Raw genomic sequence first — 14,329 nt, 5'->3', positions numbered from 1 at the left:
GGAGAGTAAGGTGAAGTGGTGTAGACACGTGATGAGGAGAGACAAGGAATATGTGGGCAAAAGAATGATGGGAATGGAAGTACAGGAGGAGAGAAAGCGAGGAAGCCCAAAGTGGAGGTGGATGGATAAAGTACTGTAAATGAAGATCCATCCATCCATCCATTTTCCAACCCGCTGAATCTGAACACAGGGTCACGGGGGTCTGCTGGAGCCAATCCCAGCCAACACAGGGCACAAGGCAGGAACCAATCCTGGGCAGGGTGCCAACCCACTGCAGGTAAATGAAGATCCAAAGGAAAAAGGATGGACTGGTGAGGAGCAGCAGGACCAAGCTGTTTGGAGAAGGTTGATGAAGGACAACAATCCCACATAGGAAAAGATGAAGCAGAAGCAAATGAAGACACAGAAGCAGAAAAACTCTAGCAGTACTAGGATACAGAAAGAAGGAATGGCAACAGCTCATTTTATCCTTCCTAAAGTATCGAAAGGATCAGTTGGATTTTATGTTAGCAGTAGAACAGACAATGGTACTGGACAGTTGTGACACTGACTTGAGTTCATCATAAAAATATGACAAAATGCAGATTTCTAATGAAAAAATATAAAACAAAACTGCCCTTTTAATGAAATTTTCAGAATTTCTAATTGCAGACCACAGAAACATTTCCCATTTACTAAGAAATAACACCCTAATAAGGAAATGTAATACATTATACTAGAGTGGATGAAGTGGTTCTTGCCTCAAAAACCATACAAATGCACAAGATTTCCATATTACCCAGAGTGCTCTGTCCAACTATCACATATTGACCCCGTTCTAATATTCTGCTACTACCATATTTACCCCAGGACACATTTCATTTTTTTATATTTGTTAAATCACAATTACAGGTAAAAATGACTATGATATACTTACTGTCTGGAAGTAGTTTGCATAATCAATTTCTTTGGCTACAAAACTGTACATATCTGCTGACAGTTGATCCTGTTTTCAAAAGAAAAAACACAAACCATACTTTAGTGGTCTTAGTGCACAAAAGACGTACCCCTGTTTATAGTTGTCTGAAATCGCAGCATTAATAGCCATCATGAATTCAGGTAAACTTAATAGTTATTTTTGATAACACAGTTTTTCAACAATCAGCATCACTCTTTAATTACAGATCTTGCATGATGCACACCTCGCCCTTCACTACACTGAACTAACTTTGTCACCGACTTCCTAGCCTGAGTGACAATTTCTTTCAAAGGCATGTCGCTGAACACTGTAGCTTTAAAATTTGATACTCGTTCACAACTGAAAGAAATAAGACCCTGCTTTCTGAGATTTGCACTTTATCCCTTATCTGTGCTGTACTCTGCAAGCATTTTTATGAAATCTATAACTTTCAATACAGAAAGTCCATAACTTTAATTTTTAGACTTAGGATTCCCTCAAAATTATATAAAGGTCTCTATTCCACATCCTAGGCAAAGTTACCATTATTTGTAAATAAGTGACTCATTGCAATGCAGCTTCCAAGTAAATAATAATAATAATAATTCATTACATTTATATAGCACTTTTCTCTGTACTCAAAACGCTATCCAAACAGGGAGGAACCGGGAAGCGAACCCACAATCTTCCACAGTCTCCTTACTGCAAAGCAGCAGCACTACCACTGCGCCACCTGTGAGTAACTCACTCAGAACTTCAGGGTGCTCAACAGTACATCTTCTGCCCACAGAGACCCTAGCCATTAATAGCATGTCAATACCCAAAACCTCAGAGATCTATGAAACATTCTCATAAGTTCACAGAGCAGAGTACCCCACCTTCTGAATCCTGTAAACCTGTCCGTTAACTACAAGGAGCTCAGTAGACCACATGCTAAGCCTAACCCCTTTCGCCTTTATCTGTCTAGACCTAACAACTAGAATGTTTTTCCTTTGATGGGGACCGGGCCGCACCCTACAGATCTCCATACGGTTTTCTGCTTCCTCCATTTCTTCCCTGAGAGCATCCGCTTTGGCACCAGACGGTTGAATGTTACTGGACATGCCTGATGACTTGGAGGACTGTTGCCACCTGTAATGACAGTCAGAAAGAAGGACAACGCTGACTGACTAAAATGGAACAGGTAAAGGCTTTGCAGTTGATCTCCTTTACATTATAATAGTATAATATATGGGACAAGGACATACTTTTTTCTTGATTTACTACTTTGCTCCACAGTTTAAAACTACAAATCAAACACTTCAGATGTGACTAAAGAGCACATTGCAGACTTTAAGGGGATCTGCATACATGCAGAAATTACATTACGTTTTCTGCATGGTCCCCTCCATTTAAGTGCACCATAATGTTTGGGACACAGCAAAGACAGTTCTATAAAAACCATCATATTTAGGACTTTGTTGTACAGTATATCCCTTACAAGTGATTCATTGACACCCCCAGCTGCTGAGGATCTTCTAAGATGATGCTCTGCCAAGCTGTACATGCCCCACAAGTCCTGATTCCTACACGGTGTGAACGAAATATATGCAAAGCCCCTTAAACAAAAGTCTGCAATGTGCACTGAATTGTTTGATTTGTAATTTTAAACTGTGGAGCACAGGAGGAAAAAAAATGTGTCTTTGTCCTAAAAATTACGGAGGGCACTGGCAACTGCATGTGCCACCAATTCTGCACTCGTAAGTTGAAAGGGTAACACCTGCGCGGATTTACCTTGTCCTTGCTGAGTCCATATCCAGAACAAGCTTTGCTAAATGCTTCCTTTGTTTCTGAATATTAGGTATGTCCACCTGGAAACATTAAAAAAAAACAAAAAATAGTTAGAGTGTGCTTGAGGATTATAAGAAAAAGAAAGCAGGGGGAAGAAAAAAGCAAAGTCAATATATTGTTCCTTTTCAGTGTTTAAATCCAGCATTTAATAAGACTTCTGTCATGTCCATGTTATTCAGCCTTGACCACTCCCGTCCACACCACACGCCCACTCATTACTCCAACTGCGCACATCCTCCCTCCATCCCACCCCGTGACACTCTAAGCACTGCTAACTCGCCCCGTCAATGCAGTCGGTTGTCATGGCAAGGCAGAAAAGTTAATTATCTATTCAAGAACATTAAATTTTAGATTGCAATACAAAAACAGAGGCAAGAGATGATAAAGAACGTCAAAAAAAAAAAAGAAAACAAACAAAAAAAGCTGCATACAATAAAAATCAAGAACAAAGAGAATCATCCAATAAATGAGAAAGAAAAAAAAACATGTAAACAGAAATGCAAAAAAAGCAACATTTATACAATGTAAGTTACAGGATAAAGTAATTCATAGTAGCGTTTTTTGACGAGGTGTTAATGTAATTTAATTTTTTATTTACTTTTTATTATGTTTTACTTTTTTACTTCTATTTTTTCACTATTACTTTTTATTACATTTTATTATTCATTGGTATTTAAAATAGACAGTTGTAATGAAATACTCAAGTAACTGATTTTCTGTCTATAATAACTAAGGACCAAACCGTCTTCCTCTGCATACTCTTCTATATACCAACTACGAGAGATGTTCAAAAAGTTTCCTGCACTTTTATATTTTCATTGACAACAGTGAAGACAGAAGTAGTAATCGGGCATTAAAAAGTTGGTATGAGGCTAGGAAAATTGCATCGCAAATAAATGTGACTATGCGGAAAAGTGATGTAATTTGTTTTTGAAATTCTTAATAAACACAGTTAAAAAAAGCGTGGAAACTTTTTGAACGTCCCTTGTACAATCGCTCAATTGCGAGATAGCTGTGAGCGAAACGAGCAGAGGGCAGAGCTCCGTAGTAATTTAAATTATGAGTTTTTCATTCATTGGTAATTATTACAAAAGAAAATAAACAGTCAAGACATTAAACCATGATGCCAATTTATTATCCAAAGTTCATTTTTAAAGAATAAAAATAAAAAGTTGCAACCAAGCAGAACATTGCAACAGGTACACATGTTGTAAACGTAGAAAGGACGGTCCTTGGGTGTGTGGGAACTGTTAACATTTGAATCTGATGATTGCATATAGCGCGGAACTGACCTCTCTGCACTATTCTTTCCTCTGCATGTCCTGGAGTACAAAAAAAACAGCACCATGCACCCAAAATTGGGCACTGGCAAGATTGAGAAAAAAAAAAACGCGGTCACTGATTACAAGCGCAAAAAGGCGTGCGAATGAATATGAATAATGTTGCATCAGTGCCACAATGTTTTCTGAAATGTACTATACAGGTCATAAAATGAGTTATTCCAAACATCACATATACCTATGTCTCTTTTTTTTGTCAGTGTGGCTTTGACATCATGGACCATAAGTGGGCATACTAATTCAGCGTTATACGAAGAAGGCAGATTCACCAGCGTTTATGTGTCAGCTTTTATCCCTCCAGATCAGAGAATTTCCAGTTCCATTGTCTCAAAACACCACTCACATCTACAGTTATTCACAGTTTCAGATAAAAAGTAACCACGTCAGATCTGGGGGGGTGGCTGGTAGTTGTATCATGATCGTGACTGAGAGAATAAAAGTGAAAAAAAAAGCTCACTTTTACAAGTAGTATAAATTTACACCGGCTATTACAGACACAAATCAAATGTATGTTTTTATTGTATAATATTAACAATACGAGTAGTTCACTACTCAAAACGCTAAATTTGCCGGGGGGCTGGTTTCAAATTCACGACCTCCGGATTATAAGTCAGCAGTTCTAACGACAACACTACAGAAGCTGTCGTATTGTACTTGCACCTTTTATGAAAGCGTTTATTTGATATTTGGCCATCAGCCTTCACACATTATACAGTTCATGTCTACATTTTGTTATTTATTACTAAAACATGAAAAACGTTTCTGTTTTAACGATGTGTTTACATAGGATTGTTGTAGACACAAAACACACATCAAATTATTTCCCCTTACAATTCTGGGTAGCTCACTCCTAGATAATCAATCAAGTCAGGAACTGGGAGAACTTCTTGCCCGTTCTGTGGCGGTGGGGGAGGTGGGGTGGGGAATGGTATAGCAGGCTGCTTGCTGCTTGGGCTTATCGACACATTCAGAAGACAAAAGACGCTGACGGAGAGTGCGAAGGGATTTAAGGTGTGCCGGTAATTCTAGTGTTAATCACTGCGCTCTGTATTGGGGGCCTGATGCTATGCAATAGTAACTTTATTTAACCTCCTTAGCATGATGTTTACTTCCAGAAAAACCAGAAATGGTGAATTTTCTTGATGAGAAATAAAATATGTCTAACAGAGACACCAATATGTCAGCATAAATACAGTAGGAAAGGTGTGTGTAGTGTCCACTGCTGCACTGGCGTAGATTTAGTTCACTTAATATCATGTTATATATATGTTATCAACTTTTGTTACCTGTCCTATTACACTTGCTAAACAAACAGGCCCTAGCCTAATGTTACTCAATTACGTTTACCTCTTTTGTAAGTCGCTTTGGATAAGAGTGTCTGCTAAGCAAATAAATGTAAATGTAAACCTATTTTGAAACAGTCACCAATGCACAGTGCCATGTTGCATTCAGGACCATAGAATATATATATATATATATATATATATATATATATATATATATATATATATATATATATATATATATATACCAGCAATGGCACACTGCAAGTGAATACACTTGACTTGAGCATTCCTAGTTTTCATCCTCTTTCTCTGTACGTTTAGCATTTGTTTCCTCAGAGGATGATGTGCTTGCTGCTTCCTGAGCAGCTCTTACCTTAGCGGCCCGCTACTTCTTTTCTTTTGTCGGTATCTTTTCACGTTAAAACTGATTAAGTCAGTGTTTGTGTTGCATTTACTTAGTAAGTTTTCTTTAATTTTTCACTTAAGTCTTCAATCTGCCTCAAAAATGATTTAAGATATGAAGAGGTAGAGGAAGTGAAGGCAAAGGTGGTAGGGAATGAGAACGGCGCCCGTACGCATGCACTGCATGGCCGCCCTGCTACATGCTGCCGAGAGTTGATTCTACAGTAAAATAAAAATAAAAAGAGGAATAACCTTGGAGGTGAATCATCAAGCAGATAGTAGATGTCACGTAGCATATGTGTACCAAATTTCAGGCCAATAGGTCAAACAGTTTGCGAGCTACAGGTGATTTAAAATCCTGGACAGACAAACGAGTAGCCATGGTAGCATATTATACTGTATATATAAAGATACTAGCAAAATACCCGCGCTTCGTAGCGGAGAAGTAGTGTGTTAAAGAGGTTATGTAAACATATATATATACATATACACATATATATACATATCCACACATCCACATACTGTATATATATACATATATATATATATACACATATCAACATATATATACACATACATACACACACACATACACACACACATATACATATATACATTTTACACATACATACATACACATACATATATATATACACACATACATACACACACACACATATATATATACACATACATATATATATATATATATACACATACAGACACATATATATATACATATACATATTGACATATCTACATATATATATATATATATATATATATCTATATATATCTCTCTATATATCTATATCTATATATATCTCTATATATCTATATCTATCTATATCTCTCTCTCTATATATATATATCTATATATATATATATATATATATATATATATATATATATATATATATATATATCTATATCTATATCCATTTCCCCGCGCTTTGCAGTGGTGAAGTACTGCTTTTAAATTTTTATTAAGAAGAAAAAAAAACCTTTTAAAATTGAGGGAAAATATCCCAATAACAATTTGTTAAGGATCTGTTTTTTTGTTAAGCTGCCTTTAAACAGCCTCTCCGCTGTTTTATAAACAAACGTCATATAAGGCCGTCCTATCTCTTAGCTTTGCGGTTCTGTATTCTTTTATTGTTCGTTTATAACAATTGTTATAGTTATTGTGTAGCTATTTGAGACTCACTGTTCTTTTCAGGAACCCATTTGCTTTATGTAGTCCGCGGATTCTCCGCTATTTTTTGTTTGTTTATTAAGATCAGAGTTATTTATTGATTCCCTTCTTTAGCTGACTGCCTGCTCATGTAAGGCGCTCTGCTGTTTTTTTGTGAAGCAGCCTCAACACTGCTTTTCCGCTGTTTTATAAACGAACACCAAATAAGGTCTTCCTTTTTCGTTGCTTTGCCAAGGAAGCAGCCTTTTTATTTAATCCACGGGTTCACCGCTGTTTTTCATCCATCCATCCATTTTCCAACCCGCTGAATCCGAACACAGGGTCACGGGGGTCTGCTGGAGCCAATCCCAGCCAACACAGGGCACAAGGCAGGAACCAATCCCGGGCAGGGTGCCAACCCACCGCAGGACACACACAAACACACCCACACACCAAGCACACACTAGGGCCAATTTAGAATCGCCAATCCACCTAACCTGCATGTCTTTGGACTGTGGGAGGAAACCGGAGTGCCCGGAGGAAACCCACGCAGACACGGGGAGAACATGCAAACTCCACGCAGGGAGGGCCTGGGAAGCGAACCCGGGTCTCCAGGTCTCCCAACTGTGAGGCAGCAGCGCTACCCACTGCGCCACCATGCCGCCCACCGCTGTTTTTTTTTTTTTTCTTTTTTTACGATTGTTATAGTTCTCTTTGTATACCACGTTGTCAGTTCAGCACTCCGGTTGTAATATGACCAAGCTGTGCAAGCTTACTGTTAAGAATGCAACGTATAGTTGTACAGGAGAAAAGCAATCTTGCCTCAAATCAATGGCAACCTTTTGTAGGTCTATGAACTTAATTTAAAGTTTAGGTTTACACGGTGCCCTCGTGTCTTCTCATTAAACTTGTATGTCGCGAATATGGTATTGCAAACAGTAGCGGGAGCGTTTCTATAAACTTAATTTAAACTTATGGTTGTAGCTGCACTTATGAATATGCGTCACTCGCTCGCTTCTTATTGTTTCGCTGACTTTTGAATTGTGTAATGAATGTTTTCTTCAGCGCTCTTTCGGGCTCTTCCTTGTTTTGTACGTACTTTGTTCACAGTCAGTTCACGTGATTACGTGATGACACGATACGCAAGTCCACCTCCCACGGCCATCGAGATGCACTCCATTACAGTATATGAACAAAAAAGAGGTTCCAGTTATGACCATTACGCGTAGAATTTTGAAATGAAACCTGCCTAACTTTTGTAAGTAAGCTGTAAGGAATGAGCCTGCCAAATTTCAGCATCCACCTACACGGGAAGTTGGAGAATTAGTAATGAGTCAGTCAGTCAGTGAGGGCTTTGCCTTTTATTAGTATAGATATAATATAAAAATATATTTCAACCATTCTATGATCTGCTTCTCGCAACTGAAAGAGGGCACCGTGGCAGATGTTAGCCGACTTGCTGACCAACCACAAACGTTACCTGGAACGTTACCACCCATACAATCAGATTGTGATTCATACTACAAATGCCATGAATGTAATTACCCCGATCTACATGCTGTCAAATGAATGAAGCACACACCGTGGCGCAAAGTTAGAGGCTTCACCTCTAGCGCTGACGTCCAAGGTTCGATTCCCCGAGAGGGGGGTGCAGTGAGTGTGTATGCCTGATGAACCCAGAATTAGGGCGAAACATGTGTCGCATACTCTTTGCATTATTTGAGAGTAAAACTATTTTCAACCATATATATATATATATACTGTATATATATAAAGATATATAATATAATAATATATATAAATATATTTATATACATTGTGGGATATGGCCGGCCTTTCATCCCGGCCAATACCCCCAGGCCGCCAGATAGAGCTCTCCCTGTAGCATGAAGGTGCCCCGAAGACCAGCAGGTAATCTTGCACAATGGAGTTTTTATCCACAGCCCTGCTGGATACCATGTGGGCTGCTAGAGGACGCTGCAGGGAGGAACAAGGAGTATTTTCCCTACAACTCAGGAAGTGCGTCCTAAGCATGTGGACAGAGGAAATGACGTGCTTCCGGGTTGAAGAAAAGGAGTTTTTATCTGACCCAGAAGTGTTCCTAGTCACATGGAGCGAAACACTTCCGGGTCAAGGACTATAAAAGGACTGTGGGAAATCCCAGACGTTGAGCTGAGCTGGGTGGAAGGGTGGCAACGCGTCTGGGAGTGTGGAGGATTGTTTATTATAGTGATTTATTATTGTTTATGAGTATTTTGGAGAGGAGGGTGCTTTGTGCACGTATTTGTCCACATAAATATTATTATTGGACTTTTACCTGGTGTCTGGCGTTTGATGGGAGGGTTCAAGAGTTCACTTCCCGGGTCCTCCCTGCGTGGAGTTTGCATGTTCTCCCCGTGTCTGCGTGGGTTTCCTCCGGGTGCTCCGGTTTCCTCCCACAGTCCAAAGACATGCAGGTTAGGTGGATTGGCGATTCTAAATTGGCCCTAGTGTGTGCTTGGTGTGTGGGTGTGTTTGTGTGTGTCCTGCGGTGGGTTGGCACCCTGCCCGGGATTGGTTCCCTGCCTTGTGCCCTGTGTTGGCTGGGATTGGCTCCAGCAGACCCCCGTGACCCTGTGTTCGGATTCAGCGGGTTGGAAAATGGATGGATGGATGGATATATATATATATATATATATATATATATATATATATATATATATATATATATACATACACTGTATATACAATTTTTTTTTCTTCTTTCTTTTGCTTGCACATGAAAGGGTGGAAAAATCAGTGCCTGATCCACATGCTGCAGACGCTGCCCACTGGGTTATTGTAGGCTACCGCAGCGCAAGACTTTGTGACTTGCATATTTCCCCTGACATGACCACTGACAGCTGCTGCACTGTGATCAGTGTTTGGCCTCCTAATGTCTTTCTTGTCCTTGCCCTGGATCTCAATCATTTTACCTTTTCTGCCCTGCTGAAGCTTCACATCATCAAATTCACCAGGCATACCACAGTGCTTTGGTCATACAGTGCTGTCTGCATTAGTTTCACTGTCTGTGTGAATGTCTGATGACCAATTCACATTTTCATCACTATCACTTAATTCAACTTATGGTTCTGTTTCAGATTGTTCTTAAACATTTTTTCATTCACACTCCATTGTGTACGACCTCAATTCCAAAAAAGTTGTGACGCTGTGTAAAATGTAAATCAAAACAGAATGCAGGGATTTGCAAATCTCATAAACTTGTATTTTATACCCAATAGAACACAGAAAACATATCAAATGTTGAAAGTGAGATATTTTACAATTTCATGACAAATATTAGCTCATTTTGAATTTGATAATCAACATGTCTCAAAAAAGTTGGGACGGGGGCAACAAGAGGCTGGAAAAGGAAGTAGTACTAATAAAAAACTGCTGGAGGAACATTATGTAACTAATTAGATTAACTAGCAACAGGTCAGTGACATGATTAAGTATATAAGGAGCATCTTAGAGAGGCAGAGTCTCTCCGAAGTAAAGACTGGCAGAGGTTCACCAATCTGTAAAATAAACGGTGCTCACACATTTTGGAACAATTTCAGAATAAAGTTCCTCCACATAAAATTGCAAAGACTTTGAATATCTCATCATCTACAGTACATAATATAAAAGATTCCAAGAATCTGGAGAAATTTTTGTGCGCAAGGGACAAGGCAGAAAATTGATATTGGATGCCCTCAGCTGGCACGGCATTAGAAACAGGCCTGATTCTGTCGTGGAAATCACCTCAGGAACACTTCCAGAAATCATTGTCTGTGAACACAGTGCGATTTGCCATCCACAAATGCTGGTTAAAGGTCTGTCATGCAAAGAAGAAGCCATATGTGAACATTATCTAGAAACACCGCCACCTGCTCTGAGCCAAAGCTCATTTAAAATGGACTGAGGCAAAGTGGAAAACTATTAACTGTAGACAAATCGAAATTTGAAATTCTTTTTGGAGAACATGGATGCCACATCCTCTGGACTATATGATGTGCTCTCTGTAAGTATTGAGACAGAGAAGTCAACTTGCTCTTGCTCAAGCAATTTTGAATGAAACAAGATACAAACATAAAAGAATTTCACCTCCAATCAGCCAATCATTTGCCTGAAAGTTAATATATGCAGTATTCAGAAACAGTTAAGAGGTTTATGTTTTACTCATCCAAGTTTTAAAAGGGACAAGACTCGACGCGACTTGGTCCACAGCTACACTGTTGGGATTGTTAATGCACTGGTCTCAGGAGTTTACGGAGAATGGTTGCAATAGGCATTCAGGGAATTGCAGTTCCATAAATGAAAGAGAGAGGTCAGTGAAGAATGGCCAGACTTGTTCCACCTAAAATAAAGGCCATAAATACTCAAATAACAGCTCTTCACAGCAGTGGTGTGTTGGGTCTGGAAGCAGATATGATACAGCAAAAAAACACCACACCAAAGATCATTCCTGACAAAGAGGCAAAAGTAAGTGCATGATCACCAAAACTGGATGACTGAATGTTGGAAAAGTGCCCGTAGATTGATTAATCACAGTTTCTGTTGGAAGTTGGCATAAACAGCAAGAATCCATTGATCCACTTTGCTTTTTGTTCATGGTTATGGTGGTGCAATGGTGTGGAGAACACTTGCTTGGCTCATGTTACGCTCTTTAATACCAACTGATCGTATACCTTGCATTGCTGCTAACCACAGTCTACTCATTTCTAGCAACATAATCCATCATGTCTCAGAGCAAACATCATTTCATGCTACTTCCATAAATTTAACTTTGACTTCAGCTTGCTTGCACAATGTCTACATTTCCATTCACTAGAGCGCCTGCTTGAAAGTCTGACTGACGTGTGTGCAGAAACTGCATGATTCTGCATATCAAGTCAGCATCAAGTGGAATCCCCAAGGAATGGTTTCTGTAAGCCGTTGAATCCATGCACTCAAAGAATTCAGGTTATTTTGGAGGCTAAAGCGGGTCCTATCCATTATTAGATAGTTATTATTAACAAAGGGTATAATAATTGTATTCACAGGCATATTTTTGAAGTACCAGACAATATAAGCAAATACCCAAAGCAAATTATTTAAGTGCCACATGTGACAGGGTCCTGGAAGGACAAAGTTCAAAACAAAATTGTAAAATTGTAAATGCTCAAAAGTTTACCTCGGCTAAAACACTAAGAGGTTCGATAACATCTCTTTCTATCTGCAGTTCAAACAGGATGAGCTCTTGAGCGAGTCTGTCCTCCGTCTCACCACATAGCTTGAGCATTTTCCTACAAGAAAAGAAAAAGGAAAAATGGCAGTATTTCTTTGCATTAACATTTTGTCTAATGAGAGTTTGGGAGTGCAAATACAAAGCACAACCCCCAGGTGGCACCATTCATCTAAAACATGATGAGTTTCCTTATAATGTAAGCGATTGTATGAGCCATTTAAGCTTGCTAATTCTGAAGCAGGTTTGTCACCCTGTGATCAATAATAATAATTCTTTGCATTTATATAGCACTTTTCTCACTACTCAAAGCATCAGCAATTGCAGGTTACTGGTCTTGCTCAAGGGCCCAACAGGGCAGAGTCTCATTTTGACATTTACGGGATTCAAACCGGCAACCTTCCGATTGCCAGTGCAGATCCCTAGCCTCGGAGCCACCACTCTGCCTATCACCTCCTGTATAGTGTAGGCCTCACCAATGGAGGAGGCTCAGCTGTTATTCTGTACAAAATCACCTGCGGGCTACATCAGATGAGGCAACGAAAATGCAGGATGGATAGATATAAAGTACTGGGGTTCTCTCTTCCAAATCACTTTTAGTGATTTACTTGCTGCTATATTATGATAACTGTAATGACGCTGAGGTTGCGTCTGAGTGTCAACAGATAAAGCCTCTGCGTGGAGCTATTAAGCATACTATTAAAGGAATTTGGTGGCCTGGAAATAGATAGCAATGTTGCCTCCAATAGTAATGAGTAGTTATGGACAGAGAATGAATCCAGCAGCCATACCCCATTCACTTCAGAAGAGTGTGTTCAGGCCCAGCCAATACATGGAATGGAAACTGCTCTTGGAAAAAAACAGAACAAACTGCAGCCCCTTATACACCAGAAAGGACTCCTTCTGCTCCTTAATGTTGCTAAAGCTCAGTTATTTTAGCTTTATCTAATGTCTCCATACAGGTGACTTGTGAATCAGGTCAGTGTTAACCCTAAAAGTTCTTAACACACCATTAGACTGTAAGCCTACTTAAAAATCTAGAAAGGCAGTAGACCTCTTTTCAAGCCCTATGGTATAGCATGGGGGATTCTAACGATATTCCACCTAAAGTAATGTTTCCTTACTCTGCAGAGAAGTAGAGTAGCTCTATTCTAGGCACCTAAGTTATGACTGAAAGACTAAAGTTCAAGTACTGAAAATAAATTTATAAAGCTAAAATTGAAGAAACCCCTATGGTGTGCCTCATTTCCACATTACCCAGAGTGCTCTGGCTCACCATCACATATGGGGTGTGTTCTAATGTTTTGTCTAGCTACTGCTCCCTTTGTCCCAAGGAACACTTTACCAGTTCAGAAATCTGTCACATTGATTTATATGTTCCTGTTAACATTTATGTAACATACCAGACGTGTTCACGTCAATTTTTGTATAGCAAAAATTATGCTGAAAATGCATGTTGATGACTTGCTTTTTGATACCAGAACTTGGAGAATAACAATATGAAAATAATGCCAGGAGACACTGAAAATAACTCATTTCGAATTTCAAAATCAGTCAAATTATTGCAGCGAGTGTCACCTGTACTATTAGCCTGTGGTTGGTTTGTCCTCTCCTTAAATGTATACCTGGGAAAATGGGTTGATGCAGGTTTGCCTGTTACTGGGTATCTGCACCTTTAAGGAGGAGACCCTGCGCAGACAGGACAGTTTGCCTAAAAGGGTAAGATTTAGCCCAGAAAGGTATGAGGAGAGAAAGAGAGAGAGAGAGACATCACACTGGAAATTCAAAACTGATGCCATCTACTGGAAGTTGGATTTTTGTCCACATTTACAAGCGACATGGGTCTCAAAAGATAAAATCTTTTGTTAGGATTTTCTCTGGAGAGCCCAACTACTTTTTCTAGTAGGACAGAATATTATTTCTGTTGGCTTACTGGGGATTCCCTTCTGCTCCTATTGACCTCTTGTTGAACAGTAGGGACTATTATTTTTAAGCAAAAATGGGTTAATAATGGTGACAGCATCACACACTATAATTTGTTAATTTCAAGCTTTGTTCTGGGAATATATCTGTTGCCTGGGAGAGGGCGGGGTTGTGTTGTAAAGTATTTGTATGTATGTTGTTAATACACTT

The 14,329-nt window shown here is 39.2% G+C and overlaps 1 protein-coding gene across 7 annotated transcripts in view; it reads right to left on the bottom strand.

Moving 5' to 3' along the window:
• Positions 1-14,329, bottom strand: part of arhgap44a (Rho GTPase activating protein 44a) — a 232,566-nt gene that overhangs the window by 82,175 nt on the left and 136,062 nt on the right. For 6 of the 7 annotated variants that reach the window (XM_028818570.2, XM_028818571.2, XM_028818565.2 and 3 more), the window contains exons 5-8: positions 12,146-12,257; positions 2,711-2,787; positions 1,951-2,068; positions 917-985 (exon numbers count right to left, since the gene is read on the bottom strand). In XM_028818570.2, the coding sequence (XP_028674403.1) occupies positions 917-985; positions 1,951-2,068; positions 2,711-2,787; positions 12,146-12,257 (376 nt within the window). Of the gene's footprint in view, positions 1-916; positions 986-1,950; positions 2,069-2,710; positions 2,788-12,145; positions 12,258-14,329 lie in introns of those variants that run through there. The other variant, XM_051918960.1, reaches the window with a different exon arrangement.

Source organism: Erpetoichthys calabaricus, chromosome 14 (genome assembly GCF_900747795.2).
Source record: "Erpetoichthys calabaricus chromosome 14, fErpCal1.3, whole genome shotgun sequence".
NCBI lineage: Eukaryota > Metazoa > Chordata > Cladistia > Polypteriformes > Polypteridae > Erpetoichthys > Erpetoichthys calabaricus.
The sequence above is the reverse complement of the archived record's forward strand: the minus strand, read 5'-3'. Positions and strand labels throughout refer to the sequence as shown.